Raw genomic sequence first — 26,445 nt, forward strand, 5'->3', positions numbered from 1 at the left:
CTCTTAGTTTTATTTATCTCCATTATTTCATCCTCTGGAAATTCTTTTTTGTTTCTTCCCACAAAGATTTAACGCGTTTATTATCTGCAGTCCTCCCAAGCACAGACTCCCTCTAACGGCTACAGGGCTAGAAAGACCTCAGAACCCACTGAAAACATCAACTGCATATTCAGAATTGGACATCAAGTATTTAAGGACCATGAAACACAGGAACTCGACTCACCCAGTGTTTGCTAACTCACAGCAGGCAGCAGACTTGGATTCAGTCAATTCTTGAACATATCTGGAAACCTGTTAACTCTCCATCTTACCAATTATTTCACTGAAGGCCTGAAAATCCACCCACTCCCATTCTTTCCACAGACTTAACCAGAGGCAAAATGGTATTTCCATGTTCCACCTTTAAGACCAGGGCTTTTTGGGTTTTACTGGTGGACCCTGGCATGTTTAATAATTGCATGGTTCACTGTGGATCTTTAATATTAGAGAAAAGGTACAGATTACCATTGAAAGTAAATTATATTGTCTATGTAGCCATTCTCTAATCTAGGATGATGAAGTGTGGAAATAAGAAGCTCAGGGAGATACACACATACACTTATACACACACACGATAGTTAAGTACCTGAAGCATCAGTATCCATGCTTGCCTTATTCTAAAAATAAAGAATATTAGAGCTATTCTTGTCTCTACAGAATAGCACTGTAAAACTTAGAATTCCGATGTAACTCCTTTAAGGGCAATGCTAAGTTCAGACTGGAAACTGGCTTTCACGTCTATGATCAAAATGACTTAAACCACTTGCATTTATTCATCATTAAGCATGCAGAACTTGGAAACTACAGTATGTTATTTTAAAATACCAAGCCAAAAAGGAAAGGTACACATCTCTTCCACAATATTTCAGTTTCTTTTCCTGGACTAAATCACAATAGATGCTTCAACAGACTGCAGTCAACAAGCCCAGCTTTGATATTCATTAGCATGAAACTCCTGTTTTCTGAAGTAATTACTGAGCTCCCCAGGGCCCAGGCTCTCAAGGCTGTCCTCACCAGTGCTATGCCTTCTGACGAACTGTTCTTTGGATGCAAATGTATCATAGGGTTTGAAGACAATAAATCTCTATACAAAGATGAACATACCTCAGTGCGAAGTACTAAAGTGCTATCAAGAAGTTAAATAATTGCCTATTTATTAACTGTTCACCAAATCTTAACATATTCTATGTAGGTTTTACCAAGAACTCAAATATTCCATGTCACCTGATTCTTTAAGCGTCAAGATACTTGGTTTGTTTTGTTGGACCCAGATGTCAATAAATGGCCAAGGCTTAAAAGAAAAACTCCTGATAAAGCATACTGTAAAAGGAAGATCACTTTCCCCCTTTTGGTTGCCCACCACCCCCAGACCCCCACAACATTCCTTTAGACATGTACTTCTAACTTGTGTGTGCCCGGCCACACAGGGTGCTCATTTAAAGATTCCCTTAGTCCCACACCCCCAAAATTCTGATTTTGTCGGCCTGGGTTGGAGCCCAATAATTTGACTCTGACAAGCATCCCCAGGTGATTCTAATGCAGGTGTGATCTGGACCCTAAGAAACACTTCTGTAAAGCCCAGTTATTCCTCAGTTACACAGACCTCTAAATACCCAGCATTTCCTCTTTATAAAACATGAATCTTCAAAAAGATGATTTCCTCAGAGCATCATTCAATTAGCTTTCTCGGCAGACCTGCCACCAAGGAAACCATCAGCATTTAAGACACGATCAACACTGAAAGTAGTTCAGATTTAGCCATCACACCGAAGCTTAAAGGGGAAAAAAAAAGCTCAACAGTATGTTCATCTCACTCAGAGGTTTCCAACACATTTTATTTTGCAGACCACCAGTTTGTAGCTTCTGAGGACCGACACGGTTATCAGTTCCTACCCAATGTCCAGTTAATTTCAGTTCTGCTGCAGCCCCTTGGTCCTACGCACTGAAGTTAATGGCTTGAGTTTCAGTAACATGTGCGAAGAGGCTGCACTTTGGCTCCTGAAGGAGGACGTGTCCAAGTTAGAGCCTCTTCCAGGGCTTTGCTCCCGCATGGTGGTTTCCTTTGGCAAGAAGTTGAGCCATTCTTGACTCTGGTGCCTGCAGGCAGGAAGCGCTCAGAAGCAGGCGGTAGGACATGCGGGGACAGTGTGACACGGGAGGAGAGGAGCCTCTCCTACTGGTTCAGTAGGTGAAAATAAAAGGAAGCCTCTGTTTTTAAGGAACACGGATAAACACCTTTTTAGATCACCTATTTGTTCTAGAACTACAAAATTTAATTCAAGAAAATATAGGTCCCATGAAAGACTTAAAAGTTTTATAAAACTAAAATCTAGTTTTCCCCCAATAAATTGTATTTTAGCCAAAACCCTCTGGATGCTTCTAAAATAATACTAAACAGGGCATCTGATTATACAAGAGCAATAAAAAAAATTAAATATTTATTTGAATAACAAGTTGAAGTTCGAGCTGCATGGCTGGCCAATGCAGGTTTCCACACAGATCACAAGAAGCGTGCACGGAAAAGTACTGGCGCAAAGGACAAAATATTGCTAAGAATCAGGCTAAACAGCTGTGGATTTTAAAGAAACAAAAGGTCTGAAATCACTATACAAAATATAAAATGTATTAAACATGACTATCCACAGAAGTCTTTATTATTGATTATATTTAAAAATTATTTGTGTAGTTAATTATATGCTGACTTGTAAATGAGTATTATACATGAACCCCCTTTCAGAGGCAATTCCTTGCGGTGCTATTGAACATCTAATTACATTGCAAAAAGTGTCCTTTTTTGCTATCAATAAAGAAAACAGTTAATGATACTACTGCAAGTATTAGGAAGGCTACAAAAAAAAGAAAGAAAGAACATTTCTGTCTTCAAAGTGCTTTCCATGCAGAGTTAAGCACTTGCCTGGTTTAGCTGAATGCACTCTTGGGTCAAAGAGATGCTCTTGAATTAGAAGACTAGAAGGACTCATGCAACCCTCTTGCTACTGGGACACCGTTGTGTCACTCCCTCACCAATCCTGTCTTTCCAGAATACTATTCCAGACACTTCAAAAAGGATCAGGCTGATAATGATAAATATACATAAAATGAAAAGACACAAACTGCTATGACACTACGACAGGTAATGTCTGTGCTATGTGAAAGCACCTTTAAAAAGAGCCTACTCGGCAAGAGATAAGTGTCTAAAGATTCAAAATGAATCAACAGTATTGGATAACAATATAATTCTCAACTCAGAAGCTGCCTCAAGATTAGGTGCATCTTCAGTTAATGTAACGGGAAAAAAAGGCAATGGATTTTATTTGATTAATTGCATCCACTCACAAATCGACCTAAGGTCACCAGATGTGTAGACACAATGAGATTTTTTGTTGTTGTTTATAGTCTTTAATTGAAACGATGATAAAGGAAATAGAGCTATTTAAAAACAAAACCACACAGCTGCCTTGGCCTAGATTATGAGGTGGCACCGGGTGTGGGGTTCACATTCTGGGTGGCCACCTGTGGTGCGACCTCAATGATCCGGGGCTTGTCTATGATCCTGGCTGTGCGGTTACCCTTCTCCACGATCCCAATAATCCATGCTTGGTGGCCTTCACCATACTTGGGGGACTTGATCTCTGCGCAGAATCGAGCTGCTTGCTCACGTGGTAGACAGATCAGGAGGCCACCTGGCAAAAGGGAAAGGAAGAAAAAAGGAGCGCCGTTAGCGGTGATGCCGCTGTCTCCCCAGAATAGGCCTACGCTGCCTGCATCGATTCCACAGACTGCGCTGTGGAGCTGCTAAGTGATACCTTGCTCAACTCCTACTACATTTCAAAACACACACCACAACACCCTCCTTGTGAGTCATCTGATGCTGTGTAGAAGTGAAGTGTCTAAGGCGCAGTAACGTATGTGGTGCCAATCTTTCCCAGGCAACACTGAAAGGATTAACAAAAGAGAACTTTTCATTTTCAATCTGATTCTCTACATGGAGTCCTCAGTTTACCAAAAAAGGCTTTTCATGTTTTTTTTTTAATTTAAAAACTAAGGCCAGAAAAGTGTGTGTGCTTCAAAGTATCTAGGTTCTGTCACTGGCTCTGTCATTAACTTCAAAATAGAAAAATACAAAATATGTGAAAATAAATCTTCATTCGTACCCGAGTAGCTAGGCCAGAATAGTTTCATGTTATTCGTAAGTAGAAGAAACACAATCGGGGAAAAAAAAAAAAAAAATGACCTTTTACAAAAAACGAGAAACTTCTCATTTTTTAATAGAGACAGACTGTATTAGTTGGGAATATTCATTAGTTTATTCACACTGATTCCACGCCTGCCAGGCAGCAGGTGCTGTTCTACCAATAGTTCAGCTACCCTCTTGGAGCATACTTCGAGGAAGTAGATTTTGTGATTTTGAGGTCAGGAAGTGGCAGGCTCTTCTCTATGGCCGAGAGGCCCACCTGAGAAGAACCCCCATCCCCACCCCCAGGGCTGGTGCATGAGTGGGGTTTTGTGTCTTAGCCTCTAGGGGTCAGAATTTCTCACGGCCAGGCCCACCTCAGATTGACTACCTGGGGGTTTAGTTCAGGCATGGGTACTTTACTTAATTCCCAGATGTTTCAACTCTTTTACCAGGTCAGGGATACAGTTCCTGAGCTATAGAGGAAGCACAACAGAAGAGAAACTAGGGGGAGGAAAAGGTGGTGGAGGATGGAACTGAAAGGATGAAACAGAGTCCAGGTAAGGAAAAAAAAAAGGGACAAAAAGAAAAATGGTGATTTGGAGATATCATATACTATTTCATTCTTAAAACACTAATTTTAGACTTTTGCAAGGAAAAAATGCAGCCTGGTCAACGTAACCTATGGATACATTGGCTATTTGTTGAGTTTCCAATGGAAACTGAGTGATGACCTATTTTCCCCATATCCTCCCTTCTTCCCATCCCATAACCAAACATACAAATACTGGACTGAAAACAACACTGCTCATCACAGGAAGGATGGCAGGAGACACCGTGGCAGACGGCAGCAGGCTGCAGATGCTCCCAGCCAAGACCTCACACCTTGGGGCCCTGCTCCTGGACCTGGCTTCCTCCTCCTCGAGGAGGTCCCACTGGCCTCACTAGCGTTAACCTCTGACCCGGGCCAGGGCCCTAGTACCTGACGTCTCTGGGCAGGTCCCGTGCATGAGCCCAAACATGTTTCCGCAGGCCTTGCTCACAGCTGCCATCTTGGCCAGGACGGGAAGGTTGTGAATCACAAAGGATACCTCGTTCCTCTGTTGTTTGGCCAGGTTCTGTGCGTGGCCCAGAATCCCGAAGCCCGTGATGTCAGTAGCCGCGTGGGCGTTGAACGTGTGCATGAGTCCTGCAGCTGCCAGAGGACAGAGAAGCCTTTGTCATTCGGTGTTGTGAACAGAGACTCCTAGAAAACACCCCTCCTCAACTCAAAATCTTACAGATGCTTTGGTCTCAAAACTGCTAATTCGTCAGGAAGACGGCATACAGGAATGATGAAAGCTGGATTTTAAAGATCAGTAAAACCTGGAGTGAAATTCTGAAAGTTGGTTTTGTAGTTCATTTTGAATCACTTGGAACAGCAGCTTCAACCAACAGTAAAGCCCTAGTAAACTAAAATATCTGCAGAGAGGAAATGCTACCTCAACGAAAGATAAACCTGTCATACTCTCCTAAAATCAAAGAACAAGACCTTTTAAGACTGTCTGATCTAAATTCAAGGTACATTCCTGATATCTGAAAGGTTAATCTTTTTTAATTAAAAAAATTTATACATTTCATTTTTTGGAATAATCTTAGGTTTACAGAAAATTTAGCAGAAAGTTGCCGTACTCTCCCTGCCCCCACCCGTTTCTCCCACAGTAATAGCCAGCATCAGTGTGCTGACTTGACAGGTCAGTACTCATGTTAACTCCAGTACACAGTTTACTCTGGGGTTTACTCTTGATGTCTATGCGTGCAGCAGATATTTGAGCTCGTGTATCCAGTCATTACAGTATCATACAAAATATTTTCACTTCCCTGGAAATCCCAAGTTCCACCTTTTCACCCATTCCTCCAACCCCTGATCTTTCAACTTTCTCCATTGTTTTGCCTTTTCCACAAGGTCAGAGTTGGAATTATACAGTATTTGATCTTTTTGGATTGATATCTTTCACTCAGTAATGTGTCCTTAAGGCTCCTCCATGTCGTGATAGCTCACTTTTCTTCAGCACTGAGTAATACTCCACTGTTTAGATGGACCACAGTTTATTTTTATAATATGCCCTATGTTTACAGAAGTGCTCTGGGGTAAATGGTTTCTTTTTGGGGCTGCACTAGGTCTTCGTTGCTGTGTTCAGGCTTCTCACTGCAGTGGCTTCTCTTGTTGCAGAGCACAGACTCTAGGGCGTGTGGGCTTCAGTAGTTGTAGCATGCAGGCTTAGTTGCTCCATGGCATGAGACATCTTCCAGGACTGGGGACTGAACCTGTGTCCCCTGCACTGGAAGGCGAATTCTTATCCACTATACCACTAGGAAAGACCTGCTTTTTGATACACATTTTCTCTCTTTGGGCTTCCCTGGTGGCTCAGAAAGTAAAGAATCCACCTGCAATGCAGGAGACCTGGGTTCGATCCCTGGCTCAGGAAGATCCCCTGGAGAAGGGAATGGCTACCCACTGCAGTATTCTTGGCTGGGAAATCCCACAGACAGAGGAGCATGGCGGGAGGCAGTCCATGGGATCCCAAAGAGTCGGACACAACTTAGTGACTAAGCACAAGTACATAAAACCTCTCTTTTATTTTTCCTTAGACCAGAATCTTTTACTTAGGTATATCCTCAACAACACATGCTGAGAATTGACTCTATTCTGTTGCTAGCTAAGCAACACTGAGAACAGGCCATCCTTTAACACACCTACGCCTGGCACAGTGGGGCAGTCAAGGACATTTAACAAAGCCATGCCCTACACTTCAGCTCTTCCCAATGCTGTCCTAGACAAGCTTTGAGGACCAGAGTAGACAAGAGGACACACTGAATCCTACAGTCAGTAAGTGTGTGTCAGGCACTCAGTCATGTCCGACTCTTTGTGACCCCACGGACTGTAGCCCGCCAGGCTCCTCTCTCCATGGAATTCTCCAGTCAAGAATACTGGAGTGCGTAGCCATTCCCTTCTCCAGGGGATCTTACTGACCCAGGGATCGAACCAGGTCTCTTGCATTGCAGGCAGATTCTTTACCGCCTGAGCCACTAGGGAAAAGGGATTCTACTTTTAAGGTATTGGTCACCACTTCTTCTCTTAAAGGGAATGACTGTTGCTAATTTTTATTACAAAAATTTCAATGAAACACAAAAGCAGAGAGAGGAGCACACCACAATGAATTCCCACATACCTAACAATACCCAGCCTCAAGCGTTACCACCGATTTGCTGGGGTCTCATCTTTTCTTGCCTACTTGTTGGGGGATGTGAGAGGTGCGATAGGTAACTTTAAAGCCAACCCCAGTCATATCCCTTCAGCTATCAGTATTTCTGTGTGTGCCTCTAAAAGATAAAAAACTTGTAACAGCCACAACATCATTATCATACCAACAAAATGAACACTACACTGCTCTCTCTGAAACTTCATAACAGTTCCCTCTCAGTGTCATTTATTTGTGGAAACTGAGCCACTTTTTCCTGAAGCATCTCCTGCATTTGGGATCTGGGTATCTTCTCCGATGTGGGCATGTTCTACCATCTTCCGTATTTCCCATACTGGTGTTTAGGACCAAGGCTCGAAGACACTCAGGTTCATTTTTTTTCTGGCAAGAATCCTTCATGGGAGATGGGGGGGGTAATATCATCAACACGAACCTTTCACCAAAAGCTTTCAGCAGCCACTGATGTTTGGTGTTGAGGTTCATTTAATCAAGGGGACAGCAAAAATGGCAACTCTGTAATTCAACCATTCTTCCTCTATTAGATATGACTTCGATAAAGAATTTTTTAGAAAATATGGTTTCCCTGAAATACCCCATACAAGACAGGTAAAATAAGAGGATGACCACTCTTATTTCAGAACAAGTTGGTGACCCAGGTGACCAAAAAGTTTTAATTATCATTTGTTTACATACTTGATATGGTCACTCTGGTCTTTGATATTCAAACTGTACCCTCCGCCCCCATGACAAAAGGGAGCCCCTTGAAGTTGTGGGGATGTGACATGACCCACTAGTTGCTGATACCACCACCACTTCCAGGCATAGGAAATTAAACTTATCTTCTGTACTTCCTGTCCCAGAGCTGGAACCTGCCATTTCCCCAGGGAGTCCTGGTACTTTTTAGTGGAAAACAGTAACTTTCCAACCAGGGGCACTAAGACTTCACCCTTCACTGCTTCTAGGCCTTTTCAACAGGTTCAGAAATAAACATTTTCAGAGAAAAAAAAATTATCCTGAGTTCACACTGATAATTCAAAATTAAAGATGACAGTTTTTAATTAATTTAGCTTCTTCATATGTTGGACAACCTTAAAAAATTTGGTTTGGATTCATAAAATATGCTCTTTTCATTTTTAAGTATAGAAAACTACATAAAACATTTATTTCCAAGTTGAACTTATGAAACAAAGCATGTTCAGAGGGTCTGCTTCCTCCCTGTTCTCTTGTATATGTAATAATTATTGTTAATGATTTATTTTTCCACCGTTTCTTTTTCAAAGTATAAAACACATATTATTACTTCATATTTATTTATGAACACACAAAATGTAGCATACTACATATATGCTTTGTTCTTTGCTTTTTTCACTGGCCGTATCCTACAGATAGCTTCCTGGTAATAAAGCTCTCTCATTCCTTTTTGTAGGGTACGGTATTCCACTGTGCATGGAGACTAGATAATCCCAGTCAGTCACCTAGTGATGGACCTTTAGATTGTACCCTTCTTTTGCAATTATAAATAGTGCTTCAACAAATAGTGTTGTACACATGTTATTTCATTTTTTGGCCACTGTAGCTTTGGGATAGACTCACGGAAGTGGGAATTCTGAATCAAAATAAACGTACACTTAATTTTGCTACATACGACCAAACACGCCTCCATAAGTGTTGTGCTATATCCCTATCAAGAATGTCTAAAACTTAAGGATAGGGGAATCTTAAATGCACAAATATAAGTAAACTAATAACCTATATGAGTAAAAATAAATCCATTACAAATCACTTTCTAACTGTTAAACTACTTAATTTGAAGGACAAAAAAAAAAAGACTTCTTAAACATGGCAAAAAGTGAAAAAGTTGGCTTAAAGCTCAACATTCAGAAAACTAAGATCATGGCATCTGGTCCCATCACTTCATGGCAAATTGATGGGGAAACAGGGGAAACAGTGTCAGACTTTATTTTTTGGGGCTCCAAAATCACTGCAGATGGTGATTGCAGCCATGAAATTAAAAGACGCTTACTCCTTGGAAGGAAAGTTATGACCAACCTAGACACCATATTAAAAAGCAGAGACATTACTTTGCCAACAAAGGTCCGTCTAGTCAAGGCTATGGTTTTTCCAGTAGTCACGTATGGACGTGAGAGCTGGACTATAAAGAAAGCTGAGCGCCAAAGAATTGATGCTTTTGAACTGTGGTGTTGGAGAAGACTCTTGAGAGTCCCTTGGACTGCAAGGAGATCCAAACAGTCCATCCTAAAGGAGATCAGTCCTGGGTGTTCATTGGAAGGACTGATGTTGAAGCTGAAACTCCAACACTTTGGCCACCGCATGAGAAGAGATGACTCACTTGAAAAGACCCTGATGCTGGGAAAGATTGAAGGCGAGAGGAGAAGGGGATGACAGAGGATGAGATGGCTGGATGGCATCACCGACTCGATGGACATGGGTTTGGGTGGACTCCGGAAGTTAGTGATGGACAGGGAGGCCTGGCGTGCTGCAATTCATGGGGTCGCAAAGAGTTGGACACGAGTGAACAACTGAACTGAACTGAACTGAAACACGGCACAGTAAAAGAAGTAGGAATGAAAAGCCTTGGTTGTGCTGCTGCTGCTGCGTCGCTTCAGTCGTGTCCGACTCTGTGTGACCCCACAGACGGAAGCCCACCAGGCTCCGCTGTGCCTGGGATTCTCCAGGCAAGAACACTGGAGTGGGTTGCTATTTCCAGTGATGAGAATATCAAAGAACATAGAATTAAAATAATTACAATTCAACTTAATTTGGAATAGAGCCAAAGAAATACTCTTGGAATTCAGGAAAAAAAATTATAGAAAAATCTGATCTCAATATAAATTGTTCAAAAGTAGGCAAAAGGCAAATTAGTTACAGCATATTGCTCTGATAGAACATCTAGCCATTAAAAATCATGTGTATTAGAATTATATAATAAGGAAAAAAGAATTTAGTAATATTAAATGAATAAAAGCAAATTCCAGGGACTTCCCTGCTGGTCCAGTAGGTAAGACTATGCAGTTCCACTACAGGGCGCATGGGTTTGATCCCTCCCTGGTTGGGGAACTAAGATCTGGCATGCCGCTCCATGACCTGCCCCCACCAAATTCCAAATACAAGTAAAATGTATGCTAACCATTAGTATACAACATCAACGATAAGATAAAAGTAAACTACCAACCAACCAAACATGGATAAAAATCTTAGAAAAATACATAAAAGTATTAACAGAAGTTATTTTGGGGTGGTGGGACTATGAAAAATGTTTTTCCTTTCCTTTTTATATTTTCTAAAAACTTCCCTATAATAAGCATATGACCTTTTTTCCTCTAAGGCAAATCACATTTACCCAGTGCTAATGTCTAGAGCACGCAACGTGTCTGGATTCCTACCAGGGCTCTAGGCACCAACAGAAGGGGTTGTGCAGTCACTGGCCAAACCTGGCTGATGGCCAGTTCCTCCAGCTAAGATTTTTTTTTTTCAAAACAATGTTAAAAGAGTCATAAGGAGAAAAAAAAATAAAAAATCAGTGCAACTGAGACTGTGGCCCACAAAGCCTGAAACAGCTCCCACAGTGCATCTCAGAAAGCTTGCTGACCTGAGCCTGGCCGTACCTGTCCTGTTGAGCCTAGCCATGTTCATCATCGCCTCCTGGTACGCCAGCTCCACATCCTCCTGGGTGACCACTAGCTTGATTTTATTCCACTTCTCAGGCTGATGACAGGAACACAGATGAGGGAGAAAAGAGAAAAAATGTGATCAATCTTTGTTTCTAACCACTGAAAGAGCCTATTTTTTCCTTAGTCATCTTGAGGAGTTTTACTTATCTAATTCTGCACACAAAATTAAGTTTTCTAATCCCCACTGCCCTAACCCGCGTGATTATTATTTTACGTGTCCACTAGACGTATCATCATGGCATCATCATGGCATCTTCTCTGCTCTCAGCTGCACCTCTGTAGTCCAACATTGCAGTTTACTGGAGGCATGAAACCAGCAGGATGGTTGTGAATGTCCTTAGGTTCTCCTCTTCATCTCCCCTTGTAAGCCGATGGCTCCCATTTTTCATGTTTTTCGTGTAACTGCGTTAATATTCTTACTGACTCTCCCTGAATTCTAGGATCAAGTCCTTTTGAGGGACAAATGAATGGGAAAGAACTTCAACTTAGCATTGGCTGCGATGACGCTGAGAGTGACCACACAGCACATCCTCTGAAATGCCACTGTCTTCCCTCTCAAAGAGCCTAGCATCACGATGCTGGGTTCATGACATACAGTCACGGTCCATTAATGGCCAGCATTCATGAATCCACTCATTTTTAGCAACACTCAATAATCTACCGCCCAATGGAAATCCGCTCTGGGTACCCCGCTTACCCCGAGAGGCAATGACGCTCCTGAATTCACGCTCGTCATTTCCCTGCCTTTTGAAAAGCAGTGCCCTCACACATACAGGCACCCAAACGATACTCTTTGGTTGCTTCCGACCTTTATGAAAGGGTATCACACGGATCCTTAGTCTCTGAAACTTGCTTTTTTTCAATTCTGAGCATCTTTAAGAAATTGGTAAAAAGCAAAGTCCTGTGCTCTGATTCACAAGTGATCATACTAGATGGGAAATGTCCCCATCATTGCCGAATAAGAAGGGAAAAATATCTAAAGAATATGGCCTCCTTAGAGATTCTCTCTGCTGTTTGTCAAGCTAAGATCTATCTGGTTGATGAGTAACATAAAATTACTCTTTTTCAACTGTTTCTCAGGACTAGTGGTTTCAGATGTCAATTGTAGAAACTGAAGGCACTGAGATTTGTGAGAATATACCACAATCATTCATTTTTGAGTTGCTCCAGCAATGAAGAAAGTCTTAAAGGAAGAATGATTGATCACAGTGCAGTAGAAAAGTGACTCAGGATAAATATCTATTGCCAACAGCCTGGCCTTATTTATACCTCAAATATCAAACTTTGCACACATTCTCTTATGTATTAATTTTCAATGATAAGATATAGCCAGCTCAGCATCTAATGAACAGATAAACTCAACTGTTTCCCAAATTCTCCTTACGGAGTTACTTCTGAACCTTGAGCAGGGGCTTACCTACTTTAAGCACTCGATACATGAAACTTGGATTTAATAAAAGAATAGGGACAACTCCCAGGATTTCTGTAAGGTCCAGACTGACACTATACTCTCTGGTACTACAACTAGAAGAGTGCATTAAAAGAAAAAAAAAAAATTTTTTTTTTTAAAAAATATCTATGTATGTATTTGCCTGGCCAGGTCTTAGTTGCAGTACATGAGATCTTTAGTTGCAGCATGCAGCATCTCTAGCTGGGGCATGAAAACTTTTAGTTGTGGCATGTGGGATCTAGTTTCCTGACCAGGGATCGAACCCAGGGCCCCCTACACTGGCAGCATGGATTCTTCCAGGGACATCCCCAAGAGCTCATTGCTGACACATTGCTGACACACTGCTGACACTGGAAGGTGAAGGTCACTTACAATATCCAGCCACTGGTGCACGGCCACAGCCACTTGCGTCCCCAAAGGTTTTGTCAGTACAAGCACGTCACCCGGCACTGCGTTATCTGGCCTGAAGAAGAGAACACTGGCAGTTTCTCATCAAATTAACCAAGGAGATAAGTTCATCATTGGTTAAACGAAAGAAAAGGCTGGTAAAACCACGTGTGTTTGCCATCACTTACTCATATTTAAGCCAACTACTGCCATGTACTGATATCAGAGCTTTGCCATTTACTACTGGGACGACTAATGAACAGAACAAAACATCAAATGAAAAGTGAAGAGGCCACAACTTCAACACTCAGGACGATGACTTACTAGTTTCCCAAAAAGGCAAACTGCTTAGACTTCAAAGACATCATCAGGCCCTGATTCAGTCATGCCCTGTACTTTTCAACACAGACCCACCAGGGTTCTAAGGCAACAAGACTTCTGAAACAAACACTGTTCTTTCTTTTTTACAATCACTTATACAGCAGAGATGCAGGTGGGATTTCTCAGGCTGTTCGATTATGGGTCTAATGTTTTGGTGATTATAGCATCAGTGTGTCACATTCCGAGTTATGACCAGTAAGTTTCCTTGGTACACAGGATCCCTGGTTGGGCCCTGTCTTAAAGACAGAAGGCAAATATCAAAAAAAAGGCACCTCTAAAAACAGAAAGACTGCCCCCCTGAACAAAACTCCTGCCTCACTAAGTACCCTCACGACTAGCACTCATATCTTTCTTGTCCTGGTTCAAAGAACTGTCCACACAGTTGTCTGGTCCCCCAACACTGGACAATAATCATCCAAGTGGGTTAAAAACCCACAGGCACACCCTTTCACACTTCTGGAATTGTGAAACACGTGGACCCGGCACCCGCTCATAAAACCCACTCCACAAACAGACCTTCTGATTCCTTCAGAGAACAGGGCAAGGTGGTTTTCTTAATAAGATGTCAAACACGAAAAGTGACAACTTGTGTTAAGGGAGAAACTTCTCCAAAGACCTGGCAATGGCCCGAAGGCACATGAAAAGATGCTCTTAGCATTAGCCACCAGGGAGATGCAAATCAAAACCCACGGAGGTATCATCTCACACCCACTAAGACAGCTATTATCAAAAAAGACAGTAAACAAGTGAGTGATGCTGCTATAAACATTCATGTGCAAGTTTTTTGGGTGGACATACATTCCAGTTCCCAGGGGCAGATATCTAAGAATTACTGGGTCATGTGGTGACTACTGAACCTGAGGAACAAAAGCAGCTGCACCAGTTTACATTCCCCACAGCCATGGACAAGGTCTGCGATGTCGCCACATCCTCACCAAGACTTGTTTACTGTCTTTTTAATATCTATGTCCACACAGAAGACTTGCACATGAACATTCACAGCAGCATCACTCACAACAGGTGGAAATAACCCAGAGGCCTGTGACTTATGAATGGATGAACACAGTGGTCTGTCCATACAATGGAGTGTTTGCCATTCAGCCATAAAGAGGAGTGAAGTACCAACACACATGCAACATGATGAACCCTGAAAAATGCTAAGTGAAAGAAGTCGGACATAAAACATCACCTGTTGCATGGTTCCATTTATATGAAATGTCCAAAACAGGCAAATCCATGAGACAGGAAGTAGACTTGTGGATTTCAGGGAGTGGGGGAGGAGGGAGTTAGGAGTAGCTGCTATGAATACAAGGTTTCTTTTAAAGGAGATGAAAATTTTCTGGAATTGGACAGTGGTGATGGGGTCGCGAAGAGTCAGACACGACTGAGCGACTTCACTTTCACTTTTCACTTTCATGCACTGGAGAAGGAAATGGCAATCCAATCCAATATTCTTGCCTGGAGAATCCCAGGGACGAAGGAGCCTGGTGGGCTGCCATCTATGGGGTCGCACAGAGTCGGACAAGACTAAAGCGACTTAGCAGTAGCAGTAGATGGTTATATAAGTCTGTGAATACTAAAAACCAATAAACTGTATACTTAAAAAAACTGAATTTTATGTTATGTGAAATTTTAGGGAGCGAACCAGGCCAGGTGATATGAAACAAAAAACGACTTACATGATAAACTCGTTGGGCTGGCAGACAGTCGTAGCCACACCTCCTAAAACAATCCAGGGGTTTAGCACTGTTTGGCCGCCCGTTACAGACGTTCCTGCCTCCTCTGCTGCATCTTTAAAACCCTGTATAATTAGGGGCATCACTTTATCCCTTTCCTAGGGTTTAAAAGGAAAATTAAAAGTCACATCCTTCAGCTGAAAACCGGGAAAAGAGACTCTATACACTTACAGTTATGAAAAGATCATAAAACCCGAGTTTCCAGAAGGGGCAGGGAGTAACAGAAAGAGGTAGGAACAGCTCACTCTGTAGCCCTTTTATCACAAGTTGGAAGAGGCTGCAGGTTACAATGTGAATGGAGCTTGGACAAGAGACATGAACTCTGGAAATGGGCTGGGTGTTCAGGGCTGCCTGCGTCTGAATGGGCTCTCTACACGGTCCTCACCACCCAAGACCAGCTCACATGCACCCCCACGTCTGCCTCCCCATGGCTGTGTCCAAGCAGAGGCACAAGAGCACCTTGTGGGGGCAGACAAGGGCCTATTGAACTCTCAATTCTATGCGCAGGGCCAATGATGGCAGGGGGTGGGGATGAAACCAATTACCTGTTAAAAATAATCTAAAGAGGAATTCACCTCTGAGTCAAAGAATAGGTCAAGCAGAGAGGCCAGATGCTGCCAGGTGAGCATTGTGAACAGTGGGACACCCCGACCCCACCATTGTCTATGTCACCATCCAGTCAGTGACCAGAGAAGGGTGACGGCCTCGGTGCCACACCCTGGGCTGGAAGGCTCCTACTCACCCTGTCGGTCATTTTATTACTGACTCCAAGGAGCATCAGCATGTTGTCGCACTCCGTGACCCCCATGGCGTAGAGGTCACTGAGGACATTGGCACAGGCTATCCTGCCCTGGAAGAGAAGGGAGACGTGAGCGGGGACCTCAGGGGACTTTCCGGGGCGGACACAGAGAGCTGGGCTGCCCAGAGGCACCCGGGAGGGGACTTTCCAGGACATGCGGCTCAGCGGCTGTGCCTCACACACTCGCTGCCTTTCCTCGACCACAGAACCAAGCTCAGACGTTCCTGCCACCACCTCTCCTTTGTGCAGCACAGAGCATTTCAATGTTCTTCGCCATACTAAAACATCCGGAGAAACCTGCCATTTATTTAGGTGCAGAACCCAGAGCAGGGGGATGGTGGAGAGAAGTGGGCGTGGTGCAGATGGTTGCAGAGGAGCCAAAGTGGAAATGCTGGGGATCAACCGTCTTAAAGAAAATGCGGGAACAGTCAATTATCCTGAACAGATTCTTAAAAAGGGCCAACTTTTATTGGTTACAGAGAAGGTGGGTTTTATGTACTCAGAGAAATTTTTGGACTCCTTTCCAAAGCTGTATGAGATAAACAGGAAAATCATCTTGGTTAAAAAATAAATAAATAAAAATAGAAGAAATGAACAACACCTAGCTCTGAAACCAGATTGTTTTCTAAAGAAAAAGGGAGGCATTTCCTAGTAAACTATATGTTTTATTGAGGAACTCTGAACTAGTACTCAATAGAAATGTGGTAATAAAAGATTTTCTACTGCCAATAGAGACTGAAAAAATTTTTTAAAGTTGCCTTTCTCTAAACAGGAAAGGAGAAAATGACAAGCTTTTCTTCTGACATAAGCGTAATCAAACTGCAAGTTATTATCACTTCCAGTGGCCATTTCATTGCTCATTTATTGTTATGTTGTCTTACAACTTCTGGGCATGTTGGCAGGGAGCTGGATCACCACCTGTGACTCACTCGCAAGGCAACAGGGGCAGAAGTGGTCGGCATGCTGGGAGATGCCAACCACAGGCCAGGCTGCAGAGGCGTGCTGCCCCTTCTGTGCTAGGCTCTTGGGTCCTTCAGCGAGATGCTGGCAGAGGATGCATTCTGGTTCCAGCCACCTGGGTCACCAGTCAGGTAGGACACCAGGGGCATGGCGTGCATGGGAGCACTGCTTTACCAGAGACAGCAGGGTGTGTGGGCATGAAACAGGTTTCTGGGAGCCCGTGTGCTTATCTTGGGACCTGAGTGGTGAACACTTCCTCCTTGCCTCGTTACCAGTACCCTTGGCACCAGGAGGGGCCTTTGGCACTTCCTACAGATAGGATGTCCCCAATCTCTTCATTGGCTCCTCCCAGCTGCCAGGGTGCAAGGAAGGGTCCAGCTGGGTAGATGGAGAGGCTGCTGGCAGCACCCCACAATGAGCAGATGGGGGTATCTGAGTAGAGCGTGATCAGCAGGGAGACCCACAGGCTACCCTATGGAATAAGACACGGTGAGAGGAGTGACCACAATCAGGGTCAATGGTCAAGTTCATTGTGATGAGATGCTAAGCTCTCTATTTCTGGACAGAGACATGCAGGATCTGTCCTGTTACAGAGGATAGTGAAACTCAGGAAAGTGGAGTTTACAAATGTCAAAGAAAAACATGGACAAGGAAACAAAAGGAGAAAACTAGAAACACATCATTCCACAGACACACCGAACAGGTGCTCTGGCAGAGAGATGTGTGCAGGCACAAGAGCAGCAGAGGACGCCCCACATCTGCCCTGCCTGCCTCACACACGGTACCAAGTGTGAGCAAGGGAGCAATCAAGTCAGACCCACAATGGCGGAGTCACGGTGGGAGGAATAACAACAGTTTGTACAGAACAAAACCAAAAAGCCCACACACGCACATGCAAAACCCAGCCAGTAAGCAGTTCCAGATGTAAAAGTACATCGGGTCAAACTCACCATCATGTAAGGGTCATCGACGATGGGATAAATGTAATCTGTGGTTTGAACCAAGGAAAGGCCACCATGCCTCAGAGGAATGACACAGGTATCCATCCCGATGCCTGCAAAGATGGGAGTCACCATCACCCACAAGTCAACAGGAAGAGTGGTGTCATTTTGTACCTTCAGTGTTCTGACAGGAGGGGTTTTGCACAAGACTCTTATGGAACACTGCTCACTGCCAACAAAGCAATGTGTTTCCTATCAAGAAGTATAACTGAAATAAATGTGAAACAAAACCAGCTTAAGATAGCAAACGAGAAGACAATTTGTTAGTCATGAAGACTCAACCTCAACATGGTACAAGTTTGAGACTCTAATGATGCCTTGAAGAGAAATTTTCCTTTCTTTTACTGTTATCATGTGATTGGCACCATAGAGAATTTCCATAAAGATGAGAACAGCACAGATGGAACTTGGGTTGTCTTCTCCATAGTTAGCCAAGAGTACATCTTTGGGCATCATTCTGTTTTTCCAACAGAAAATCTGTAAAATATTTTACACATATAAAATGTTATTCTACACTTTAGTAAAAAATGACCAAAAAAGGAAAAAGGACAAAGCTAGATCAAGTATTCATCAACTCCAATCAAGCATGCACGTTAAGTACTGTGGTACGCACAGGATCTTACAACTGATGGACTATTTAGAAATAATTCCCTTTTCCTGAAATTGGTTTAGAAACAGTCAAGACTAAGCTACTGTAGGTCATATTTCTTTAAAAAAAAAAAAATCAGTTGCAATGCAAACACTGCAAGTTTAGACTGGCCTCCCACCTGAATAGAGTGCTTTCCCACACACACCTCTCAAGGGGAGGCCCCCTGGCCCTTAGGAAGCATTTTGACTTTGCAACACAATGGGCAAAGGACAAATCAGGAGGAAGTACAAAAGCAAGCAGGTAGATTCACCCAGAATCTCAAATGAAACAAGAATAAATCACACCGGAATCCCACAGACAGGACTACGTGTGAGCTTTCACAACTGCCCTTGCAGGCAGGTCGGGGCCCAGGGGCAGTCTGTCAAGGTCTGATCCATTATTACTAACACAGAAATAAAATCAAGTTTAGTAAAACATCACTCTGTGATGGCAGGCTGATTTTTTTTACTACCACACTAGATGGCAAAGCAGAAATTCTTGGTGGAAGATCCAGTTAGGGAATGGAGGATTTTGTTTCAGAATGGCAAGCCTCACAAATTTGTGACCATGGAATACTCATTACCAGCGATCAGAAAGTGTGCGACAGTTCATCTCATTTGATGCATGTGCACAGAAATGCCCATTAATGATACTCTGCAGCACTCAGGTGGAAACAAGGCAAGAACCACAATTAAACTCATATGATTCTCCTGAAATTGATCATTCCAACAACTGGGTATTCCAAATACATTCCTATTCACTTTGGGAAAGAGGGAAAGTTTCCTTTTAGGTTTTCATATAAACTATAGGACTATCGAAAGAGACACTAAAAAAGAGTTGCTGAAAGTTAGCTTTAAATATTTCCCAACATGGGAATCTTAAACTTGAATTCAATCTTCTTGATTTGTAGAGCAGTTAATTTCTCTCTCTATCCAGCATCAGAGTGTGAACCATGACTCCTGAGCACAATTCTGGGGCTGACAAGAAGCTCCCATCACCCATGTGTCCTCTCTCCACGAGGACACCACTGCATGCTGAGGAGGGTCTAGCGCTGTCCACATGGGAACTGCCAGCCACACATGGTAAGATATGGCAATTCCAGAGTGATACGCGCTGCAAGTGTAAAACACACTCTGTTTTAAACACTTGGACCTGAGAAAAATCTCAGCTAGCATCTCGTTAGCAGTGTTTTATATTAATTATGCATCAAAATGACATTTTTACATATTAAGTTAAAATACAGTAGAATTATATTCACCTGATATATTTTAAAAAACTATTTATTTACTTATATGGCTGTGCTGGGTCTTAACTTTAGCATCAGGATCTTCAGTTGCAGAATGTGAACGCTTAGTTGTGGCATGTGGGATCTAATTCCTCAATCAGGGATCGAAAGCAGGCTGCCTGCGTTAGGAGCAAGAAGGTTTAGCTACTGGACCACCAGGGAAGTCCCTGATTCTTCTTTTTTTTTTAAATGGAACTACCTGTAGTGCTGCTGCTAAGTCGCTTCAGTCGTGTCCGACTCTATGAGACCCTATGGACAGCAGCCCACCAGGCTCCCCTGTCTACAGGATTCTCTAGGCAAGAATACTGGAGTGGGTTGCCATTTCCTTCTCCAACTACCTGTACTAGAAAAATTTAAATGACACAGGGGGCTCATCTCATCTTCCTTTGGGACAGCACTAGTCTGTAGTGACTGGTTTACAAATCCCCTATCAAATTTCAAGAAAGGAAGACAGAGAGGGTGAGCCTAGGATGGGCCATGGGCTTTGAAAACAAGTATATCAAGTATGAGAGAGCAGGACAGAGGCACAGCATAGGTGGAAATAAAGGAAGATGCCAGAGTGGAGGAAGCCTCAAATACAGAGCAGGGTGTGCTTAATTATCAGTGGCTGAAGGGGAATTCTAGAAGGTTTCAGCAAGACTGAAACCATCCAGCAAAAAAGTTAAAAATAAATAAATAGAAAATAACCTAAATCATCATACTACCTCCATAGCCAGCAGCCGTCAACATGTGACAAAGCTTAAGCATCAGCAACAGATGTACCAAGTTTTGTTTTTTTTTTTAAGAATTTTTAAAAAATTAATTTATTTGGCTGAGCTGGGTCTTAGTTGCCGTACATTGGATCTAGTTTCCTGAGCAGGGCTCAAACCTGGGCAGAGTCTTAGCCACTGGACCTCCATGGAAGTCCCACATGTACCAACTTCCAAGACACACTTACCCTAACAGTTCGTCAGAATACAATAAACGTGTATCTTTAACAACTCTTACGGCTTATCCTTAGAATGCAGAAAATATGACACTTTTAGAAAAAATTTAAAAACATGCCAACAGACTTATGTGTATACATACATACCTCATACATAAAACATGTATGTATTATGTATGTGGGTACAGATACGGGGCACATACATACACAGATAATTTCTGGTACTCAGAACAGTTGCAAACCATAGGTATTATTAGCCCATATTACATATGGGGAAACTGAGGCTCCAGAGGGTTAAGAAGAGTGTACAGAGTAACACTTATTAGATCTCTTTCTCCTGGCCTGTTCCCTTGCTGTCACTGCTGAGTTACAGCTGATGCAGCTCCTTTCCCCACAAACATGTCTGGACTGAAAAATCAGATGACAAGCAGTATGGTGAGCAGAGGAACGGAAAAATGTGGATTTCAAGTTCTGACCCCCACCAAGTGACAGGAAACAGGCCACCCAGCTTTCCTGAGCACCACAGGGCTGCTCGAAGGACCAACTGCCCGAGTGATCAATAAGTCAACGAGGGCAGTTACAGAGGGGAATTACTGCTTTATCCATGAAGTTGTTTTTTTTTTTTTTAATTTAATTATTTATTTGGTTGTGTTGGGTCTTAACTGCGGCACTCAGAATCTTCACTGCATCATGCAGGATCTTTCACTGCAGTGCATGGACTCCAGAGCTCGTGGGCTTCAGTACTTATGGCACACGGGCTCGAGAGTGCACCGGCTCAGTAATTGTAGGCTGCAGGCTTAGCTAATCCGAGGCATGTGGGATCTTAGTTCCCCCACCAGGGACTGAACCTTTGTCCCCTGCACTGCAAGGGGGATTCTTAACCACTGGACCATCAGGGAAGTCCCATTCGTGAGGTTTTTACTGCATTTGTTGTTGCTCATTCGGTAGCTTATTTTTTCCACACAAAGTTATCTAACGATTTTCTCAGTATATTCTCATTCCTTGACAAGTAAGCTGACATCCACTCCACCTCATTCACATGGTATTTTTCCACACTGAGACATTAGATAGATGAGGACAGTTTTCTTTTTCTATAATTTATTTGGCTACACTGGGTCTTAGTTGTGGCATATGGGATCTAGTTCCCTGACCAGGGGACTGAACATGGGCTCCTTGCATTGGAAGCTCGAAGTCTTAGCCAAGGATCACCAGGGAATTCCCAAGGGCAGTTTTCTAACTGAGCTCCTAGGAGCCCTTACAGGCCCTGAGAGTGCATGAAGTGAGTTTTCCTCTCTCTCACCACCCAAAGCAACTCTGCTTTATACAATCAGGAAAGAAAGGAGTACCCTGGGTTCAAAACCAATGTTATGAGACAGAGTGTAATCATATATAGGCAAAAAGAAATGCAATTAAAACCTTATGCAGGAAAACTGATCAAGTCACACACTGTAACTGCAAAACATCCACAAGCTCCTAGACTATACAACCAACACTCAAAAGGCAAAGTGATCACAAGTCTTGCATCACACACTGAACAAAGCACACACAGAAGCTAACAGACATCCCAGTAGCTTAGACTTTCTTTCTGAGCTCAATGTTTGGGGAAGGGTAAACCACTAAGGACATCAGGAACTGGGTCAAGGAAACACAGCTCTCAGGTCCAGATGTCAAGCCGGGGTCAAGTATAGACCCAGTCCAGTGTTCCCGCCTTCTGTGCCTGGAGCACTTTTCTCCTCCCTCCTCCCATGGGAACTTTTCTAGTGATGCCTGTTGCAGAGGAGCCCCGAGTTCCCGCCAACCCAGTCACTGCTCTCCCAGTCCTGTCCAAGGATGCGGAACCACTAACTTTCCTAATCTGATTTAATAAAAAATACCTTTACTGTTAACAGTTGCCTCAATCATATACTATATAGTTTAAAAATGGTTAGAGCACATTTCTTTTTTTTTTTTAGAGCACATTTCTTAATGCTTTTCAAGTAGTTCCTCCAAATAAGTTATAAGGTAAGTTACCACTGCCTTGCTCTGAATCCTTCTTGCAGAAATTTTTTTTTTTTTTTAAAGGCAACATGGGAAAAGAGAACTCTAGTTTTTGACTCACTGACAACAATGCATCCAAGATTCTCTACTCGGGAAATAGGAAAGAAAACAGTGGTTCACATACCAAGTCTTGGCATAACTGCTCCAAGAAACTGCTCATCTTCTTGGAAGTGGTTCTCCTGTAACGACTCCAGCAATTTCTGCAGGACATCTTGGGGCACTTTGCAGCCAGTGCCCTTCAGTTCAGTGAATCTGGTTAACCGGAAACTCTTGTCCAATTCATAACTTTCCGGGTTAAAGGACTCCCGTGCAGACATGGTTCTTGGGCCCACACACCTCACGCCCGGGCTCCTCCCCTCCCTCTTCTACGCAGCTGGTTTCTTTATAGATCCACCTGGGTAGCACCAAAACACAAAGACACCATTGAGTTCTCACCAGTACTTGCCAAGAATCAAGTGAATATGTGACAGTGAAAAGTAAACATGAAATGGGCTGAAATCACCAAGACCACAGGAAAACAGTCATCTGGGGCCAGAATGATTTGACACAGTGATGTATAAGCCAGGTAAGTCTTAAAAAGTGACTGTACCATTAGTGACACATTCTATGTCTGTGTTGTTATAATTGTGGCTGCGAGGGGCAGCCAAGAAGACAGAACTATGGGCCAGCTGGCTTACAGGACACAGTGCCATCTTGAGCAAAAAGTCCCAAATGTTCTTCTAGCTGGTGGCATTACAGGAAAACGAGTCACTTCACCTATCAACCAGGAAGTACTATGGTTTAGAACTGAGATGCCCTGGCTACAGTGACTTTTCAGGAAGATCTTTTGCTATCTAAAAGACAAATAAAATACCTAACAGGCATTTTTGGTGAAATGGAAGTTGATGGATATGCATTTGATGAAATTCTTTATGATGCTAAATTCAAGTTTAGAAAAATCGATTTTGATTCTGAGTCAGACGTACAAAAAACTAATCCAAAACTAATAGGAAGCCTATCTAAAGAACACAATTTGAAACCTGGAATGGCTGTTTTAACACAGCAAGGTTCATTTTCTACAAGAGAGCAGTGGAAAGTTAGTTCTCTTATGTTTTAATTCAGTGCTATTTCCTAGAAAGCAAATGCGGCCCAACTAACTAGTACACACACATCACTGACAAAATATACTACTACTCCTTAATGTTTCATTGCAGATCTAAAGTGATAAACTGTACTAAATCACTAGCACTTATAGTTTGGGGTACCACTGGAAGTTTCTGGAACAAATCTTTCTAAGTTTGAAGCCTTGGGGCTAAATGAAAATCTTTCCTGAGCTCCCGGGGTTTATAAACTTCCAGACTGATGCTTTATTGGGCAAAGACTAACAGACACCCCAACTTTTAAGGTCAGTTTCCCCTATAAAATTGATGATTAAGAACATAATTCTCATTTATAGAGTTTTCGATCCCTTGGGAAGCACATCACTCATTTAAAATAAATCTCCCAAAGCCCGAGTTCAGGCAGTCATCCAAACTGTCTTTACAAAACCATGTTTGGGGTGAGCAATGATTTTGATTTGAAACCTACAACTGTAAAGAAGTGAACCTTCGGACAGTCCAAGAAAACACCTGTGCAAAAGGAGGGCGCAAGGCTAATCAAGTTACAGACACGGGAATTCTGAGGCCATTTTACAGCTGGGAAAGTCCAACAGCACTCTGACTTGGAAGGGTTTGGAACAAAAACAACAGTCCTTTCCTCACCAAATGCCTCGCACTTAACACCGCCTCACTCCTAGCAGGGGTAGAAAAAAAATCCAACTCACGAGGCATCCAGTTATTTTCCTACCTCCAAGCCCTATCCAAAAATAAAGGCAGGGAGGGGAATCTGGAATTCAGGAGACTAGCTTCCTTTTAATCTTCCAAGATTTTTAACGGCAAAAAATTTAGAACACCTTAAGCCCAGAAGGCACTCAGGAGTTTCAAAATTCCAAATAGAATGAAGGACATAAATCACACACATCTGAATCCAAAAAAAAAAAAAAAATTCTTACTTATTTTTGGAGATGGGGGGGACCTGCAGAAAGGTGTAATTAATGGCGGGGGGGGGGTGTTGCATAATATGCAGTCCACCAGAACCCCACAGCCTCCCGTTTACACCTTTAAAACAATGACATGAATATTTAAAGCAACGGTTAACCCTTTCTTTCCCAGCCGCGTTTTAATTTTTTCAAACGAGGGCGCCAAGCGGGCCGCAGAGCCGGGGGAGCGCGGTGAGTGGGGGCGGGAAAGAGGGCAGCCCCGGCCCGGTACCTACCTCCCCCAAGGTCCCCAAGCCCAGGAAACAAACAACGGGGAGGACGCGGCGACGTGGGCGCAAGGGGCGCGTGCCCAGCGGGAAGCACACGTCGGGGCGGCGGAGGGCAGCGCTCGGGGACACCTTAAATCCCTGGCTGCCGCCTTTAAAGGCCACCCGGGCCCGGGTTCTTTGTGCGGCGCGGCCAGGAGGAGGCGGAGCGGGGCGGCCGACGGGGCCATGCCCGCCCGCCCGCTGTGTCCCGGCGGCAGCGGGAACCGCGCGGCCCAGGCCGCGGGGAGGGCGCGAGGCCCGCACGGCCCCACTAGCCGCGACGGGTCTTCGGGCTCGCGGGCCGGCGAGGCCGGGACGCCCGGCGTCAGGAGGCGCCCGCGGGGCCGGGGAAAGGGCGCGCGCGGGCGGGGGGGGGGGGCGGGAAGGGCCCGAAGGCTCCGCGCCCCGGGGACCGGGCTGGGCTCTCTCGCCGCGCGCGCGGGCCGCCGCCGCACAAAAAATGTCGGCGGGCGAAAAAATTAACCCCTGCGTCGCCGCCGCCGCCCTCCCCCTCCACTCCTCCCCCGCCCTCTCCTCCCTCCCTCCTTCCCCGGCCCCGCGCGGCGGCCGCGGCGGCGGCGGCGCGGGCGGTGCTTCTTTTTTAAAGCGGCCCCACCAAGCCCTGGCTCGGCCCCTCTCCAGGCAGCGCTGCAGAGCGCCGGTCGTGCACGGCTCCGGCGCGCCCGGGCGGCCCGCGGGGGGATCCGCACGGCCGCCCTGGGCCTGCGGACGAATATTCCCCTTTAAGCCTGGTGTCTCGCCCCCCCTCCCCGATCCAGGCGCTTACCGGTTCGCTTTGCGCCCTCCGCCTCCTCCCGCGAACGGGACTCCGCCGCTCCCACAATGCACCGGGCGCGGCCGGGCTCCCTTAAGCGTCGCCTGAATAAAAAGGCCTCTCCCGGCTGCGGCGCGGAGGGCGGGAGGGCCGCGGGCCGCGCCTGGGCGCCGCAGGGGCTCGGCCTGGCTCGGCGGGCCCCTGCCGGGAACCAGGGCCGCCGCGCTCCGCCGTGCGCCGCGCGCGAGGGGCCTTTAAGGGCCGGCTCCCTCCCTTTAAGAGGCGGCGGGCCGCGGCCGGAGCGGCTCGGTGGCTGCGTGCGGCCCGGGAAAGGGGGCGGGGGCGATGTGCAGGCCCGAGCGCGGCAATGATTGGTCTCGGGGGAGGGGTGGGGGGTTGCAAGCCCGAGGAGCGGTGGCATCCGTTGCATGATGCAAAAAGGATTGATTTCAAAAGTTGCGAGTTGCATTGGCAGCAGCCTTTGGCGCCTGGGCCACCTCCTTTTCCTTGACCCGCTGGAAGGGCCGGGAATGTTTCCCAAAACCTGGCGGGGTTCAACCGTGCTGCGTTCTGCGGGACGCTGTACCTGCTCCCCGAGCGCTGCCGTCG

At 44.6% G+C, this 26,445-nt stretch overlaps 2 protein-coding genes and 2 long non-coding RNA genes across 7 annotated transcripts in view; 3 read left to right on the plus strand and 1 right to left on the minus strand.

Moving 5' to 3' along the window:
* The window catches only part of MCM10 (minichromosome maintenance 10 replication initiation factor), a 117,780-nt gene extending 108,790 nt beyond the window's left edge, over positions 1–8,990 (plus strand). The window contains exon 20 of the mRNA XM_081553479.1: positions 8,882–8,990. The gene's annotated coding sequence lies outside the window, so the exon portion shown is untranslated. The remainder of the gene's footprint in view (positions 1–8,881) is intronic.
* SEPHS1 (selenophosphate synthetase 1) lies at positions 1,854–25,906 on the minus strand. Of its 4 annotated transcripts, none has more exons than XM_081553495.1 (9): positions 25,849–25,906; positions 22,861–23,130; positions 17,811–17,914; positions 15,844–15,951; positions 15,045–15,199; positions 12,970–13,060; positions 11,082–11,181; positions 5,196–5,402; positions 1,854–3,722 (listed from the first exon to the last, which is right to left on the minus strand). In XM_081553495.1, exons 2-9 carry the CDS (start codon positions 23,051–23,053, stop codon positions 3,508–3,510), a joined length of 1,173 nt encoding a protein of 390 aa, XP_081409621.1. In that variant the 5' UTR covers positions 23,054–23,130; positions 25,849–25,906; the 3' UTR covers positions 1,854–3,507. The 4 variants fall into 4 exon arrangements, with proteins under 4 accessions (XP_081409621.1, XP_081409619.1, XP_081409620.1 ...); XM_081553493.1 differs by having other exon boundaries at positions 5,196–5,408; XM_081553494.1 differs by having other exon boundaries at positions 5,196–5,408; positions 25,029–25,906.
* On the plus strand, positions 15,814–20,751 carry LOC145531353 (uncharacterized). The gene is made up of 3 exons (XR_014072373.1): positions 15,814–16,384; positions 16,803–16,991; positions 19,426–20,751. It is a non-coding gene; the product is annotated as an uncharacterized LOC145531353 (long non-coding RNA).
* Positions 24,924–26,445, plus strand: part of LOC145531352 (uncharacterized) — an 87,612-nt gene continuing 86,090 nt past the window's right edge. The window contains exon 1 of the long non-coding RNA XR_014072372.1: positions 24,924–24,984. This is a non-coding gene — a long non-coding RNA (uncharacterized LOC145531352). The remainder of the gene's footprint in view (positions 24,985–26,445) is intronic.

The sequence above is a fragment of the Giraffa tippelskirchi genome, chromosome 13 (genome assembly GCF_054371585.1).
Source record: "Giraffa tippelskirchi isolate mGirTip1 chromosome 13, T2T-mGirTip1v1.2.pri, whole genome shotgun sequence".
NCBI lineage: Eukaryota > Metazoa > Chordata > Mammalia > Artiodactyla > Giraffidae > Giraffa > Giraffa tippelskirchi.

Coding starts and splice junctions, on each gene's coding strand:
- SEPHS1 (XM_081553493.1), bottom strand. CDS start 23,053: ATGTCTGCACGGGAGTCCTTTAACCCGGAAAGTTATGAATTGGACAAG. Junction 15,952..17,810: donor TCGATGACCCTTACATGATG/GTGAGTTTGACC, acceptor CTTCTCTTCCAG/GGCAGGATAGCCTGTGCCAA. Junction 13,061..15,044: donor CAGCCCAACGAGTTTATCAT/GTAAGTCGTTTT, acceptor TCTCTTCTTCAG/GCCAGATAACGCAGTGCCGG.